Source organism: Notolepis coatsorum (assembly GCF_963971535.1).
Source record: "Notolepis coatsorum genome assembly, chromosome: 4".
In the NCBI taxonomy this organism is placed as follows: domain Eukaryota; kingdom Metazoa; phylum Chordata; class Actinopteri; order Aulopiformes; family Paralepididae; genus Notolepis; species Notolepis coatsorum.
The window spans coordinates 183,456,985-183,475,236 of NC_140168.1; the positions used below are offsets into that span (position 1 = coordinate 183,456,985).

Consider the following 18,252-nt stretch of genomic DNA (forward strand, 5'->3'; position numbering starts at 1 on the left):
AAATGAGACAGGTATAAAGGCACAAGTGATTTCCAGACCTACATGTAAGTTAACGGATCGGGGACCCCCCTCCCTACGTGAGAATGTGCTTACCTTTTAGGGGTGACTAAGAAGCCATTATAACCTTTTTGAATCTACAGTAATGCGCTTTATGGTCCTGAATGACAGGGCAGGGGAATGAATGAATGAATGAATGAAAACTTTATTTAACAGATTGCAGAATGGGTACAATACAGTACGGCTCAATACATACAATTGTTAAGGGGATGCAGACCTGAGAAAGACGTTTGTCTTGTTTCCATCAGGGTCCCCCATTTTCAATTCATATAGACATATATGACATACATGACATACAGATAGTCAGTACTGCTACATCTATACATTTATGACATACCAGATTTGCAAATACAGTACTGTTTGTGATACAGAAGGAGTCAAGAAAAGGGAGTATATACATTTGACGTAGAAACTGTACATTGGAGGTTGGGTGGGGGGGGTTGGGTACATTGGGATATTGACAACCATACTGGGTAATTTACATTGGAGGTGGTTGGGGGGGGGGGGGGGGGGGGGGGGGGGGGGCGGGGGGCATACTGTATAAACAAGTAACACTGTACATTGAGGGGGGGGGGGAGGAGACACTGTACAAACAAACACAATTGTACATTGAACTATTGAGGGGGTGAAGGAGAGTGAGAGAAAGTAAAAGAGACCACTAATAGCTCATGTCTTGTTCCTGGCTATGATAAATAATAGCCTCCCTTGTACTTTGAGGTTTGGGTTGCCAAGAAGGCGGTCATGGGACTCCCCAGTGTGATGGCAATGCACTAATCTGCCCTGTATGCTTCATTCACATGTTTTCACACCATTGTTCCTCAATTCTAAACAGGAACTCCAATGCTACCAGAGGGAATAGTGAATTAGGAGCGCAGAAATGCTCCCATTAATCATCTAAACTCTGCTCAGCATGTTATTACAGTCTTATCACCTCGTATTCCGTGTTGTCTATAGGCTAAGGGGAATGATAATATAAAAAGACAGGTTTTTGGCTTATAAGTGGTATCCAGCTGCATCTCTGGTGAAATTGCGTGCGAGCCTGGGAACGCGGGCTTTCTGCACGACAAGCGCTACTATACGTTCCAAAACTGGTTGGTGCCATAATTTATTACCCGGTAAAGTAAACACGTGGGGATAGTATTTCAGCGCCATAAAATAAACAACCACCACTCCGCTCCACGCACATCTCGCGATACGGCGGCGATCCCTCTACGCTTGTCTATTGTGAGAGTTTTCCAAGCCTCGCGCGATCCTCGAAGTTTCCCACGCCTGTTGTTGTGGCGTCTGCCCTTTTCTCGCTCGCGCTCTCTCTACCCGCCGCCTCCCCTTTCCCCCCTCCTGTCTTCCTCGCGCGCCCACCCCTTCCTCTCTCTCTCCCTCGCGCCCGTACCTCCAGTCTGCTTCTGTTGTCTCGCTGGATTGTTGCTCTGGTGGTGGGGAGGAGGAGAAAGGATATCGCGAGTACTGGAGTTTTGGTGAGAGTTTGTGGAAGATGGCGCCTGTTGTGACAGGGTGAGTCTGAGATTCGGGGGTCTCTGATGGTGGTGGGTAGAGAGAGAGGAGGAGTACAGGAGGATAATGCAAGTTATTAACAAGAAATATGTTGTTCTTACTAGCATGTACTCGTCCGAACGCAGGCGGACGTTTTGTTTGTTTGTGTGTTTCCGTCACCGGAAGACTCTTCTTTGTTTGAATGTGTTGCGCGGCCGTGCGAGTGTTTTTTTTCTTCTTCTTCCACACAGCGAACGTTACTTGGCCGTTAACTGACTGTTGCTGCACCGCCGCGCGCGCGGTGTGTTCGGTTGCTGTGTGTGTGGGGGCCCTCCTAGCTTCACCTCGCGCGGTGTGTTCTGGTGCCGGGGGGGGGCTGCTTAACGCCTTAACCCTTCACTGCCAGGTTAACCATTTACTATCACACAACCGACGGTCGCCGGCTGTCGTGTGGCAGTGAGAGGGTTAACGGTGCTATTTCCCCCAGACAGACAACGACCCGACGGGGCTGTTATAGCTAACATGCTAACGCTGGGAGCTAACGTTCACTACAACCAGGTGCGGTGGTTGTAGCAGCGTGGAAAACAACCCCCCCCCATGTGTCCCCTTTCGTCCCCCCCCCCCCCACAGCTTTTTCAGCGAGAGAGAGATAAAGCTAAACGTGTTCGCACTAGCACTGCGTTTTTTTTTTTTTTTTTATAATTAAGCAGATTCTGCAGTTAATGAATAAGTATGTGTCTGTCCATTTGATTCGCATCCCTAACGCCCCCCCCCCCCCCCCCCCCCCCCGAGACACGTTGTGTGGCTTTGTGTCAGCAAGGCGTCGGTTCGCCCCCCCCCCTCCCCCTCTGTGTTTATAATAAAACCGACCGTTACCGGGTTCGTTGACGCCGCCACGCGGTGGGTTTTCACGCTCTAGTCACCACCACGTGGGTACATCTATCGGTTATCTAACAACGGGACATTGTAGTATTAGTGACTGGAGCATGTCTATGTTCCCCGGGTCCTATGTTCCCCGGGTTCTATGTTCCCCGCTTTGATTGATTGATAGATTGAAAATTTTAGACCACCAGCGCTGATTCCAAACTCTAACCTTAACCAGTTCGAACGAGGGCCTAAGCTTAACCGTTCGAAACAAGGCGGACATTAATAGTTAATAAAAATTTATAAAATGTTCAATCTATCAATCAATCAAAGCGGGGAACATAGAACCCGGGGAACATAGGGATGATCCCTTAGTGACTGTCCATAATTTGTCCTGTACTTTTTGTCACTCTGCGCCCCATGCTGGAAAATACAAGCGTATAGCCCAACAGTGTGCTGTTTGTTTACTAAACAGCCAGATACGCGCTTCGCCAACACGTTAATAAACAGACAAAACTATCATTTGGTGTAACTGCAAGTTTTGTTTTATTGGTCACGTATAATGTACATTACAGTGAAATGCTTGGTTCTGTATGATGAGATTGTGCTCCATACAGCAAAAAGAATAAAGACCAAACAAAATATCCTAACTGAAGAACAAAATGACAAAGTACAAATGCAAGCTTTTTAAAATGCAAGAATGGGGTAGGGGATGTCGTACAAATATGTTTGTAATACATAGATACAAATAGGGTGTAGTGACTTAAGGTCAAAGAGACATGGTTTAAGTGTGATTTGTGGGGGACACTGTTCGAGATCTGTTTTTTTGTCTTCACTATAAACATCAGGTACGCCTCCTTGAACCAGATTGCGAGTCATAGGTGCATTTCCAGATTTCCAGTTCTGGTCGGAATGTGCATGACATTTGCCTAGATAGAAAGTAGGCGTTCGTTCTTGCCGAGCAACATATGTAACCAGCTCCTTAACGAAATTCCACGTCCTAACTTGCTCTTGTCTCCCCCGAAGTTAGTTTCGTAACATGCATTGGGGGGAGAGCGAGTCCAGTCTTGAGACTTTCCCTCCTAATCGCGATTTCCTTGAGCTAAGCAGGCACTGGAATAAGAAATGTGTGGAGGACTGATGCCTTTTTAATGGGATTTTTTTTTCTCAGAACGTATTTCTTATGTTATGTAATATGTATACCTGGGTTTGTCAGTGTGGAATGTTATTGTGTGTCTTGTGGTTGTGGAACACTGTGCTCGCTGTTGATGTAGGGGTTTTATCTAATCCCATTCGAACACCTCATTTATTTTCTTGTAAAGAAATGATATAGCCTAGAGACGCACTACTGTCTATGACGGTGTGGAATGAATTGTTTTAGCAGCCAACTTTTTTCAGTTAGTCTGTGTGGAGTAACCCTGTCTGATTAAACTGACTTTGCCTGCACATTAGCTAAACACAAGCCTTTTTTTTGTAGAATCGAGGCCATAATCCCCACAGACAGCTCAGTGGGTGACAGACATTAGCTGGGTTTGTTGGAGGAAATGTATGTGTGTGTTTGTTAGTGGCAGGAGAAGGGGGGTCAGGGTGGCTGTGCGTGTCATTTGGGGCTTTCCAGTGGACCTGAGCTGATTTCAGTTGAGAGGGAGCAGTCGGAGTAGAGCGAGGGGGCAAGCGGGTTGGGTCTGGGTGGCTGGCCACCTGTCCAGATGATATCTCTAGAGCTGTGTGTGTGTGTGTGTGCGTGCTTTCTGCAGGGGGGTGGGGTTGAGGGAGGGCGCATTGGAGGAGAGGAAGAAGGGGGGTGCAGGGGTTAGGCGAGAGAGGTTTAACAGAAAATTAGAGTGCCATAAGGGGTCTTTATTAGCATGTGGCAAGACACAGCCACATCAACGGCTAGGGACTACAGAAGGAGCAAAGGCCTAAGACAGCCCGGCCGCAGACCAGTGCCCCCCCCCCTCCCCTTCTGTGCTCTCTGTTTAGACTGGGAGGGGCTGCAGGACCGTGGGCCTGATGGTGTATTATCCCTGTGGCAAGGGCACTTCTAGTTCACCACGGAGAGGCTTGAGAGGGCTGTGTGTGTAATCGAAGCTTGATTTCCTTCATCAGCGTGAAGGGAGTACATTTTTGGACCCCGTGTGTTTAAGTCCCGCTATACTGCCCTGCAGAAGCTAACCACAGTAACTAAGCAAACAGTGAAAGTTCTTTGACTATCCAGTGATTTTTTTGTACTTACTGCAATTCTTTATACCCCCTTTGTCCTTTTCTCTAAAACAGAGCAAGATTGAACTCCGTCACAAGACGAGACAGATATTGAGAGGTTCAACTACATTTTGAAAATTAATTGTAGTTACTGCGGTTAACTTCTGCAGGGCAGTATAGTCTTTATCATCTCTGATCCTGAATACTAATTTGTGTTTCAGTTTATTATTTTATTTTCTGACCCCATCTCGCCCAGCTGGCAACAAGCCTAGAACATTATCTTGAAGTTTGTCATCCTCTCTTTACATTTCACACGCTTTCCCTGTCAATACAAGGAGTGGATATTCAAATCAAATCTAATCAAATCAAAATCAAATTTATTTAAAATGCAGACGATCCGCGCGTCGGTGCCTCCGACAAAACACTTCCACTGCCGGAAATCGCAGGCGGTCAGATTCAGATTCCTTTATTGTCACATCATTCAGTACCTTACAGCTAAGAAATTGTGAAATTCACTTCGTTGTGGTTCCTCGATGGTTCGACCATATAAGCATCCAATATAATATAAATAAAATAAAATTGGCATATAATAAAAATTAAATAAGATAAAATAACAGCAAGATGACTATACATAGGCCTGCCACGATAACACATTTTGCTGGGCGATTAATTGCCCCCGAAAATATCGCGATAAGCGATATTATTGTGACCGGTTAGAGAATTTTTTTTTGAGAAATTTATTTCCCAAAACTTTTATTTTGAAGCCCACCGCTCCGTCTTTTCCGGTGTTTTAGACTTTTATTTTGAAGCCCACCGACCGGAGCGGAAGTATTGTTGTTATTATCCTAGCAGCATCTATGAGCGGCCAACTTGTCTCGTCCGGTTGTGTTTTTGAGCTAATGATAAAACAAATGTTGAGATTGTTGGTGAGCAACTAACTTTAGGTTAGTTTTAACGTTAGCTACTAACGTTAGATGCAGCTACTACAGGCAATCAACGATGAGGAAGCGTCAAAGCCGTATAGAATAGAATAGCCCTGTGGTGCGTAGGCACGGGAGCGCAACTCGATTACCTGTTATAATAAATTAATTCATGTTTAACTTGTCCCCGTGTCCAGTCCTTTGACTAGTCCCACCCGTTCATTGTAAACAATGATGCATGTAATTGTATTAATGTTATTCTGTGTTGTAGCTATGCTATACGTTGTATTTCGTTTGTTAGCTATTTAGCTAATGTTGTTGGCATTGAATGAGCATCAACACTAGATCTTTAATCTTTATTTAGCAGTCCAGTTTCTCCGGGCAGTAGCGAGTAACTACTTGGGTCTAAAAATAGCTAACGTTACACTACAAAGAACGCTATTTGGTTAAAAGGAGCAACACTATTGAGAAATGTAGTTAAGCTATATGTGGCGTTGCTAGTGCCCCACGGAGCTCCCGTGCTGTGCTCTGTAGTAAGGCCAGCGGCCCCCCACACGGAGTGACTGACGAGGGGTACTGGTTCCGCCTCATTAAAACAAACGCGCAAATAGCAATTAATCGCGCCCGTCAAAATCATTGCATTAATTTTAATTATCGCGGCAATTAATCGATTTATTGCTTATCGCGGCAGGCCTAACTATACAGTTCTAAAAAAGTGTGCAGTGTCGATAACAGAATGGAGATATTATACTATATAAAAAATAAAAAAAATGGCTTGCCTTATGTACAGTTCCAAAAAAAAGTGTAATGTGCAATAATTAGCAGTGGGTAAAATGCAATGTGCAAGATGTCAAATGTTGCGGTTTTGCTAGCCCTTCTATCTCTTGGCGTTTCCCGTTCAACGCGAACCGTTTCGTATGAGGGTTTTGGCCCAAGTCGACACAAAGAGAAACAAAAGCGCGGGACAAAGTGCCGGCACCCTGTTATTAGTTCGTAATGGAAGTTAATCCCCAGATCTGTCTTCCTCCCAGTGAAGCTTCTGATTTACTGGCGGGGGGATGACGACGTGGCGAGCATCTCCTTTGACACGACCCCGAATGTTTGAAAGAAACGAACATGCAAAACAAAAGAGGAAGAAGCAGATAGTGTTGCCCTTATCTTATCTTCCTGCCCGTTAAGTATTTTCTCCCAGAGAAAACCGAGTGTGGTGTCTGAAAGAGCAGCGCTGTTCCACCTGGGAGGATAAAGCACAAATCACTCATTTCGACTCAATGCTGCCTCTCCTCTGCCCCCTGGGGGGGCACAGGGTTCCATTTAGCTCTACCTCTATAACCCCCCCCCCCACCACCACAAACTTACACACACACCACCCCACCCCAGCCGGAAGATGAGTGGCGGATCCTATCAGGCTAAAAGCCGAGCCTCTCTTCAGTGGTGTAATGACACCACTGAGCCTGGAGAGACCGAAGCCATGTGTGTAGAGCCATATGAAATCCGTTTTATTATTTTCCAAATTCCATTTTATTTTTTCCCAAATTCCGTTTTTTCCGTTTTAATATTGCAGAATTCTGTATTTTGCTTTTTACGCTCATTTTACCATCAGAAATTGTGTCTAATAAGTGGGAATGAATAAATGTCCACAATTCAATAAGATATAACAGTCTTTTTTAATGTTTTTAAGTGCTGCAACTCAGAAACACAGTTCAATTTTACACAATATTTTTCAATTAATATTGTGACAAAATAAAAATACATATTTCAAGTGTAAACAATAGATACAGCTAGCTACTACTGACATTATCACAATGACAACGTCAGTAACCTAGCTATATCTATTATATTGTGATGAAATATAGTAATGCATAATTTAGGCACCTTTAGTTTAGTTTATTTCGATTATAAAGGACGGTGTATAATGACAATCGTTTGCATTAAACAAATGGATGGGTGCACTAGATTTAGCAAGAAGCTATCATTTCCATCTATAGTCCTATGTACTGTAACGTTTCATAGCTATTTAAGTTTATTTAGATTGTAAAGGGCAGTGTATAATGACAATCGTTTGCATTAAACAAATGGATGAGTGCACCAGATTTAGCAAGAAGCTATAATTTCCATCTATAGTCCTATGTACTGTAACGTTTCATAGCTATTTAAGTTTATTTAGATTATAAAGGGCAGTGTATAATGACAATCGTTTGCATTAAACAAATGGATGAGTGCACCAGATTTAGCAAGAAGCTATCATTTCCATCTATAGTCCTATGTACTGTAACGTTTCATAGCTATTTAAGTTTATTTAGATTATAAAGGGCAGTGTATAATGACAATCGTTTGCATTAAACAAATGGATGGGTGCACCAGATTTAGCTAGAACTTCTAGAAGCTATCATTTCCATCTATAGTGTTTTGGGAAGCACGGTGTTTCCCCTTGTTTTTGACATGCCCTTTCGAGACCAAATGATCATCGCACGTATTTTTGCGGGTCCAATCACAGTATGTTGACAATATTTACAAAACAACTTATCGCCGGAGCCATAAAAATCATTCGGATACTGCTCTGCTCTGAATTTAGGGTTTAGTGTGGTATTTCGTAGCTTTTTGGATGCTGTTAATACCGGAGCAGCTACACGCTTGCCTTGGACATTGCTGTGTTGTTGTGAAGCAGTGTGGAAGTGACGCGCGCGGTGTAACACGCTTTAGCGTCCCGGTCATGTTTGCTTTGCACCAAACGTTCCACCGTTATCCCGAAAACGGAATTACAGTCCAAATTATGGCAAATTCTGCAATATTCCACGTTTAACAGGTAATTCCATTTTTATTGCTCAATTCCGCGATTCCGTCCGCGATTCCGTGATCGCGGATTTCATATGGCTCTACATGTGTGCATGTATTTGTTAGCTAGGAACTTTGAGTGTGTGTGTTTTGTTTCGCCTTGGGGCTGTAGCACAAGACAGTATTAGTGTGCGTGTGTGTGTTATGCTTTGGGGCTGTAGCACAAGACAGTATTAGTGTGTGTGTGTTATGCTTTGGGGCTGTAGCACAAGACAGTATTAGTGTGTGTTTGTTACGCTTTGGTGCTGTAGCACAAGACGGTATTAGTGCGTGTAGTGTGTGTTTGTTACGCTTTGAAGCTGTAGCACAAGACGGTATTAGTGTGTGTGCGTGTGTGTTTGTTACGCTTTGAAGCTGTAGCACAAGATGGTATTAGTGTGTGTTTGTTACGCTTTGAAGCTGTAGCACAAGACGGTATTAGTGTGTTTGTTACGCTTTGGGGCTGTAGCACAAGACGGTATTGGTGTGTGTATACGTGTTTGTTACGCTTTGGGGCTGTAGCACAAGACGTATTGGTGTGTGTGTATACGTGTTTGTTACGCTTTGGGGCTGTAGCACAAGACTATTAGTGTGTGTGCGTGTGTGTTTGTTACGCTTTGGGGCTGTAGCACAAGACGGTATTAGTGTGTGTGCGTGTGTGTTTGTTACGCTTTGGGGCTGTAGCACAAGACGGTATTAGTGTGTGTTTGTTACGCTTTGGGGCTGTAGCACAGGGCTCGAGACTAACGATGTCCCGTCGTCCCGGGGACGATCAAATATTGATTTGGGGCGAACAGAAATATTTGCTGGGACGCAACCGGGACGGAGAGGATTTTTTTTTCACAGGAAATGTCAATTGGCCGACTGTCAGTGCGCGCATATATTGCTGTCAAATGGTGAATGTCTCGTGCTGACTAAGTTCACTGAAGTCTAAACGTAGCGTGATTTGCCAAATCCAATGACTATCTCCGCCTCCCAATGCAGCCATACGCTAATCCAGCATCAAACTCCTACCCACCTCTCATCAGCCAGTCGCGCTGCAGCAGCAGCGTCACACCCCAAATGAATCTCGCATCAAAAAAGAAAAACGTGTTAACAGGTGAGGGAAATCTCTCTTACCTAGGCTTTCTCCACTGGTATTTAACCCTGGTTGACACAGTGAATGACAGCTGGTAATTGACAGTCGCACGGCACGAGACCACTGTACAAGAACCGCGGAAAGATCAGAATGCTATACAAAAAAAAAAAACACGCGCTATACTGTGGCATCCTCTCAGTGACGAGAGCAACGCAAACATGCTGCGCTATTTGAAGAGGATAAACACAGACCCAAAATGACCAACAGGGAACTGCATCCAGCAAATGCAATACTACCCCTGAGTCTAAGGTGAGGACGCATTTAAATCACAGAAGTGTAATGTTAGTCTATTGGAACTGTATACAGTTATCGACGCGTTCTAGTTATAGCTGCTTATTGCTAGCTAACGTTACTGACTAACGTGCAGACTGCCACTGATTATTAAAGGATTTCTATTGGATTCTATACTAACACGTAATGTTACTACCATTGCGAGTTAATTGGCATAACGTTACATTTATCTAAACGAACGCGGAGAAATAGACGACAGGCTATAGGCAAACTTCACTCTGCAGCTACACAATGAATCCATATTCAGTGAGGAGGGCCCGCTGGAATTTAGCAGCAGTTATCAATATCGACCAGGACTCAGGAGGACAGCGCGATCTAAGGGACATGTTTCATTACTAGTCAAGTGTCATTACTTTAGTTATCAAAGGTGGAATCTCTGGACGCAATGACATTATATAGTTTAAAGCTAAACTACGTTTTTCTTTCTTGTTAGAAGAGGGATAACTTATTCAGTTAGATTTGATTTGATCTTTATTTATCTCTAACATTTTCAACCATAAACACACATTTGTAATAACAAAAAAAACTAAAACGAAATAAAATACAAATACATTTAAATATATTTTCCTATGGAAGGAATAATCAAGATGGCTCCAATCAGGGGGCGAAATTAAAGCCCGCCGCCCACCAGGGGCGCTCAGTTTTTACCTTTGGCGCTTGCCACTGAGAGCCCTGCCCGCCGTGTGGCGTGTGGACGTGTAGTTCATAGCGATACTCTTATTTTGAAAATCTGTGCGGGTCTCATTTCCGGCCCAAGCGCAGCTAGAGTCATAATATCGATGGCTCCGGCAGTTAGCAGCATTCGGTTCGTATGATATTCTTATTTTGAAAAAAAAACGTGGCAACGAGTCATATCCGCCCAGCCCTGCAGCGGGATACTATTGGCTTCTGCTCGTATCAACACAGAGCGGCCCGCAGCTCTAGTGCCACTGCTAACGTTAAGCTCTCAGAATGGTAGCAGCTCGCCTGCAGCATCTAGTGCTAACGTTAAGCTCTCAGAATGGTAGCAGCTCGCCCGCAGCTCTAGTGCTAACGTTAAGCTCTCAGAATGGTAGCAGTCTGCTCTAGTCTAGATCGGACCTCCATGAGCTGCGTTCCCTCGTTAGCTAGCTCGCGTTAGCTAGCTCACTTAGATCGATCTGTCCCAGTAAACTAAATTGTCTTAACGTTATCTACCGGGCTAGCAGTAGCTACAGATAGCTCCTGATATCAATGTCTTATAACATTGATTGAATGCGTATTCTAGCTGAGGGCATGTTGAATGTGATTTGACAAAATAACCGTAACGTTAAAATTGGGTCCAGCTGCATCGCCGGAGAATCCTTGCATGCTGAATGTAGGGTCTAGCTGAATATAGGGTCTAGCTGCAGGGCCGGAGAATCCTTGCTGGAGCTGGAGGCTACTCAAGTATACACACAGACAGTGGAGCTGTTTGCAGATAGCAAGCATTTTGACTTATTGCGTGGTGGCGATGTCTCGCAGATAATACAACTACAAGTATGATTATATAATATATATTTTATTTAAAAATTTTTTTTTTATATAAAATATATATATATATTTTTTTAATCAACATTTTTTTGGCAGGTAAGAAATATGCTTGGCGGGTAGACTCTTCCCATCTACCCACCACTGGCCGGTGAGTCAAAAAGTTAATTTCGCTCCCTGGCTCCAATTGGTTGACTATAACAGCACCGTGACCAAATATCCCTATACTAGCACCTTGTTAAACACTTTTTTTTAACATTTATTTTTAATCATAATTATTCTTGTGAAATCTTTCCACCATGGGAGCCTTTTGACTAAATCAATTTATTCTCCCCTTCTCTGAATGGTGTTTCTTATGGCAATAACAACTATAGACGACAAAACCAAAGTAAAGAAACTACATTTGATTTTTGGGACGGTTACATTCACTTTGGGACGGTTAAAATTGTATTTCGTGACGGTTCTGGGACGGTGGTGAAAAAAGTTAGTCTAGACAGTATTAGTGTGTGTGTTACGCTTTCTTTTTGGGAGGGGGGGGGGGTTGTGTTCCCTGGCAACGAGTGGAGGTGCGTGTGTGTGTTCCCCGGGGTCCTCTCCTCTTCCCCGCTCCTCTTTTATGAAAGGAGCGGTTCAGAGAGAGGAGCAGATGTGGAAGCGCTGACCTTTCTGGTGGCAGAGGCTCTGGCCGGAGTTAAAAGAGGTGCCGATTTACCACCCTCGAGCAGCCCCACGTCCGCACACACACGCAGACACAATCCTCATCTACCTGCACACAGCAGTGTTGACGGATAGGTTAATGGCGGAGAGATACACGCTGGTAAAAACCCGATCTGTGTGTCACCTCGGGGCCCTGGTCCACAGAGCTGGCCCCTATATCTAGGGAGCTGTGAAAATCTTCAAAGGCACAGGAGGGCTGGAGGAAGGGGAGAAGGCGGTGGGGGGGGGGTACAGAAGGCACAAGCATTGCGCCAAAGGAAGCGTGCCACTGCTGGACTCTGGAGGGCGTTCTTCGCGTCGCACACAGTAGCCTATTGTTTTGGAAGTTCATGCGTATCCATTACTTCACATGATTGAAACATCCCCCCGAAGCCTTACGGACTCATTCGAGGTTCGGATTCAACTTGTTGGGTTGAATAATGACGAGCCTCTCGGTGCTACCACACACACACACACACACACACCCTGCTCTGCTCCATCTCTTGTTCTCTCTCTCGCTCTCTCTTGTTTGTCTGTGTGTGTCTCTCTCTCTCCGTCTCCCTCTCTCTGTCTCTGTCTCTTCTGTCTCTCTCTCCCTCTCTCGCATGCTCTCTCTGTTTCTCTCTCCCTCTGTCTCTCTCTCTCCCCTCTGTCTCTCTCTCTCTCTCCGTCTCTATCTACCTCTCCCTCTCTCTCTCCCTCTCTCTCCTCTTCTGTCTCTCTCCCCATCTCTCCCTCTCTCGCATGCTCCCCCCCCCCCCCCCCCGTCTCCCTCTTCCTCTCATGTAGGGGAGCTGCCACGGGAGAAATCCAGGGGGGATGAAAAGGCACATTTTTGAGTAATTTGGCTTGGCACACAGCCAGCTTGGCACTCCTCCTCGCTCTCGGTTGTCAGCCACATGCTAGAGTATGTGTGATATTGTGTGTGTATGTGTGTGTGCGCGAGGGGGTGTCTGTCGGGGGGAATTAGCCCAGCCTCGGCACATCTCATACTTAGGTTTCCCCTCCTACTTCTGTGCAGTAAGTGGCTCTACGTATCGATCATGTATTTGATTAACGTTTCTCATGTGGCTGCGAGGGGGGGGGGGGGGCTGGCCTTCACATTTCCTAATTCCCGAAGGCCCCGGGGCCTTAAAAAGGGATCAGATTCTGCATTAGAGAGCACCCCCCCCCCCTCCCCCATCTTTCTCTTACCCCAAATGAAGCAAGAGAGGGCATTTATTTACTCTTGCGCGGCCAGGAATGCGCTCGACTGAATTCACATTTCCATCTGCGGGGGCTACCAGAACTTTAGTGTTACTGCTCTGGCAGGATGAGAGACCGAACATTTATGATGCAAAAAAACAACGACACAAAAGCCCTGTGTGGTTTGAACCCCCCCCCACCGGCGTCATGTTTGATACACGGCCCAAGTCCTCGCGGGTTGTTGTCGTTGGCCTCTGCTCTGCTAATCAACTCCGCGGAGGGGGGGCAAACGAGAGAAGGGAGAGATGGAAGAAGTATTGCTCCGTTGACTCTTGTTCTGGAGTTGCCCTCCCTTTCTCCCTTCCGAGATAATTTCCTCCCTCCTTCTGCCCCCCCACCCCCGCTCTGTTGCCGTTGTTAGCGATTACAGCACGGTGGATTCTAGCGTGTCAGCATCCCCCCCCCCCCCCCGTTTCATTCAGAAAACATGAAATGACCCCCCCCCCGTTTTTTTTGCTTTGATTCAGTTTCTTCATTAAAGGAAAACTCCAACATTTTGGGAAATTAGCTTATTTGCCATCTACCCTGGAGTTAGACAAGAAGATGCATACCTTTTTCTTCACTCTGTGCATGCAGTAGGAGTAGGAAGACGTTGGGAACTAGGCTAATGGAGGAACCTACTTCCAGTGACTGACGCTAAGCTAGGCTAACTGTGTGCGTCTTCCTACTCCTACTGCATGCACAGAGAAGAAAAAAGGTATGTATCTTCTTGTCTAACTCCAGTGTAGATGGCAAATAAGCTAATTTCCCAAAATGTTGGAGTTTTCCTTTAACTAAACTCTTCCCTTGCTCGCCGTACCGCTTTGTCTTCTGCGTCTAACTAAAAACGACGACGGCAGTGCAGTCGTGCTGGACGGTGTGTTGTCGACTGTTTCTCTGTTTCTTTCTTCTCTTGCTAGTTGCTACATTCCAGTGCTGTTTTTTTGCCTTGTGAAAAGACCCGGTGGTTGATTCTTTTTTGGACAAGTCGTCTTTTAATAGGAGAGGAATGAGCAGTGCCAGGGATTCCTCATTAGACAAGAACATGCTGCTCTAAGCTACCAGGAGAACTCGCTAGAGAGAGAGAGATGAAGAGGATTAGAGGGGAATTCTTTATTTTCTGATGCTGCTGGCTCCGATAATTGCCCTGTTATTTTTCGGAGGTTCAAAGGTGTGTTGTCAGAATTGGTCTTTCTTGGCTCTTGCTACGTCACCAGGCGGCCTGTTCATTCTTCCACAGGTTCGCTGACTGAACTCTTATGTACTTGTTGTCCTGTGAGGGAATCCCCCCCGCACCCTCGCTCCCCCAGAAAAACCACACCTTCAGGCTAGGGCTGGGCGATATGGCCTAAATATGATATCACGATATTTTCTGACCTTTCGGCGATACACGATACGCATCACGATGTTTTTCTTTTTTTCCCCAAACAATTCATTATGAGGCTTACCAAGACAGTATTTGAGTTTGCAAGCTAACATTAAAGACAAAATAAAATACCCATGCATTTAGCATTTTTATATTATATATTAGATTTAGATTATTGGATTATTAGATTATATATTGCATATATTTAGCAATGGGATATTATATGATTTAGATATGAAATATGATGAATTGAAAATGGGGGACCCTGATGTAAACAAGACGAAAGTCTTTCGCTGGTCTGCATCCCCTTAACAATTGTATGTATTGAGCTGTACTGTACCCATTCTGCAATATGTTAATAAAGTTTTAAATCAATCGATAGGATTTTAGCATTTTTATGAAACTACTGTATATTTGTATGTCTCTAAATGTTTTGATGAATTGAAAATGGAGGACCCTTATGTAAAAAAGCCGAAAGTCTTTTTCTGGTCTTCATCCTCCAGTCAGTCCACTGTTGTTGTATTGAGCTGTACTGTATTGTACCCATTCTGCAATCGTTAATAACGTTCATTCATTCAATCATTCAGCCGGCAACAGAATAATTTTGATTGACAGTCGAGTCTGCCAATTACGTCACACCGATTGTACCCGCCCTGCTGTTCTTAGCACCAATCGGCAAGCAGCGCTATTATTTTTTTACTTCCTGAATGCCCTCCTTGATTTTAACGAGAGCTCAGCTCAACGACAACAACAACAGCTCACCGCAGCCGACGAGTGATTACTAGCGCACCGCAGCATGACAACGAGGCATAATGATTTTACTGCAACAAATGTTATAATAAAAGCCTTTCCATACATCTGTCTGATTGAAAACTTTATTAACAGACCGCAGAATGGGCACGCACAACTCGGCACGGACTGAGATATGAACAGTAACGCTTGCTATCTATGTCGTCATCGGACGTTGCTATGTTTGGGTAAATACGCTGATGTGTAACTATATAACGTGTAACTATATAATGTTGATGCCACAAAACGAATGCCTTTGTTAATCATAAGTACTAACTAACTTTGATGCAGTAGTGTGTGTGTGGAGCGGCTTGTTCAAAAGTTTGAACGGGGTGGACCAGATTGACGCGACACAATCCTCTTGGGCAAAACATCACGATATCCACGATACGTTAAAAAAGGTATCGTTAATGAACTGTACCCGATATTTTTATAATATCGTCATATCGCCCAGCCCTACTTCAGGCCTTATCCGATAAATAGGGAGTGGCGGCCGGCAAGCCCTCTCCTGGGTTTAAACCCTCCCGGGGAAGTTAACAAATCTTGGCGCAGCAGCACATGTCTGCCAGGGTACAATCTACGAGCTCTCTTGCCAACCTTGTGAGCCTCTCGCTCATTCCACCACAGCTAAAATCCAGAATAAGCATGTTTCCAAGAGCTACGTCGATTAATCCTAAAGACTATAAATGATTTATAGTTATTGAGTGTCTCTAGACCAGCGGTTCTCAAACTACGGGTTTGCGACCCACAGTGCAGCGCATTGACAAAAAAAGAGAAAAAAAAAATGTCACATTATTTTGGCTAAATATGCCTCGTTTTATAATGTGTATTGATAACATAGTGCTGTAATAACATTTTCTAATAAATATGCATGATCAAGTTCAACAACGTGTGCTTTTATTTTGATATTCCTTAATTCCACATTGAAATTACACAATACATTAAGTGTGGGGTTGCCAAAAGAAATCCTAAATAAATGAGTCGTGGTATAAAAGGGTTTGAGAACCCTGCTCTAGACTCTCCTCCCGCCTCTGCCGTGCAGCCAGGTCGCAGAGGGCTAATGTCAGCTCAGCCGTGTGGAGGCGAGGAACACGGTTCTCAGCGGATTCCCTCTGCCTCGAGAGGTTCCACCGCGGAGCCTTCGCCCAGACGAGTGACTGCAGCCCACGGCGAGGGGGGGGGGGGGGGGGGGTGCTGTCCGCATCGCCACGTCTCGGAGAGGTAGGAGGAGGAGGAAGGGTGTGTGCGGGGGGTGGTGTGGTTGAGATAGCTGCCGATGTCAGGAACATGTCGATGTAGGGTGGGGATGCTGGTAGGGAAGTCTCACTCTTATCAGTAACATTTCTTTCGCATTGTCTCCGTTGTTTTCTGACGCTATCGAAGTGCGTCAGTTCCCTGAAGAGTCCGCCCGTGGCGTTCCTGCGGCCCGGCGGGCAGGTGGAGGCTTGTGTCTGCACTTCACGCGGAGGAATGACACGTACGCCCGGTCCAAGGAACATTTTATTGATTGTTGTCTTGTCGTTTATTACATTTTTCTTTAATCAAATAAATTAAAAATGTTTTGCCGTCGGTGGGATTCACGACGCGGTCGATCGTTCTGCGTTTTCCCCCACCACCGTCGTCGCTGCGCCTCCGCCCGGTGGAAAATACCTTCTGTGGTCTTTTGACACGAGATCCTCCAGAAATGGACACATCGGTCCTCCCACTTCGCAATTATGACGCAAACTTACCACGCAAAGGCCCGACCCGCTCGAACAATTGTTTCGCTCTACGCCCCCCCCCCCCCCCCCCCCCTGAGACGGTCTCGGAGTGTCTGGGTTTAGGTTTGGGAAACGACTCTTGTCAGCTACCCCCCTCTCCCCCTCCTCCTGAAAACTTGTTAGAGATGACTGGGCAGACAGCAGGGGAGAGATGGAAGGTTCTGAAAAAGCAGAATTAGGAGCAGACAAAGCTTTTTTTCTTTCTTCTTCTCTCCTGTCTAGATGGCAACACAGAACCAGACGGGGCTGGAGGTGACAAACTTTCGTCATATGTCGTGCCACATCCCACAGACACACACACGACATGTGGGCTAAAGTCGGCGAGGTTTCTCATAATGTCTCTCACGCTCTATTCCCCCCACCCCTCTCTCGCTCTCGCTCGCTTCTCTGCCTTCCTCTGCCAAGACTCTGCCTGGAATTCTATTTCTCTCAGAGTCTTGGTTTGGTTCAGTCAGTCAGTCAGTCCTCAGGGTTTGTTGAGGGAAGGACGAGGTAGGCAGTCCGGTCTGTGGCGGTGCAGTCAGTCAGTGGTGGTGCAGTCAGTCAGTGGTTTAGCCTGGCCAGGGATGCTCTGTAGTTGCTTTCTCATTAGGCAGTGGAGTGTTATGTGTGTGTGTGTGTGCGCACACGCGTGTGCATGCAGTCTCAAGGGATGTGACTCTTTGTAGGCTCAGTCTCGAAATTCGCTACCTTTATGGTATCGATCGAATTGCTTCAATTCTACAGAGAATCGAAAATGGCGCGGTATCGAAATTTGGCGATACCCAAGTAGTTAATCTCGTCCATGTCAGTGAGCCAATAAGCATGGTGGTTCTAAGATATACCACTCTTTCTTTTAAGGGGAGACACTACAGGTGAATAGGGTGAAATAATTAACTATAGATATCACAATGAAACTTCCCAGTTGATTACTTATATTAAGACAAGACTGTTTTGTATACAAGTTTTCTGAAATTGTATGTTTAAATATGCAAATGAGGCATTATCTACTTAAATATGCACTAATTTGCATATATTAAATATGCAAATTAGGCATTATCTACTTAAATATGCACTAATTTGCATATAATTCCAGGACAGAAATCTGAACATTGGATAAAGCCATTTTCAAAATTATAGTTTCATTTTGTTGACATATTAGATCCAAAGGTT

At 45.1% G+C, this 18,252-nt stretch overlaps 1 protein-coding gene across 1 annotated transcript in view; it reads left to right on the plus strand.

Moving 5' to 3' along the window:
* The first annotated feature begins 1,463 nt into the window (after positions 1-1,463).
* The window catches only part of rbpjb (recombination signal binding protein for immunoglobulin kappa J region b), a 256,534-nt gene continuing 239,745 nt past the window's right edge, over positions 1,464-18,252 (plus strand). Inside the window, exon 1 of the mRNA XM_084311777.1 lies at positions 1,464-1,569. Within this exon, the coding sequence (XP_084167903.1) occupies positions 1,550-1,569 (20 nt within the window). The 5' untranslated portion in view covers positions 1,464-1,549. The remainder of the gene's footprint in view (positions 1,570-18,252) is intronic.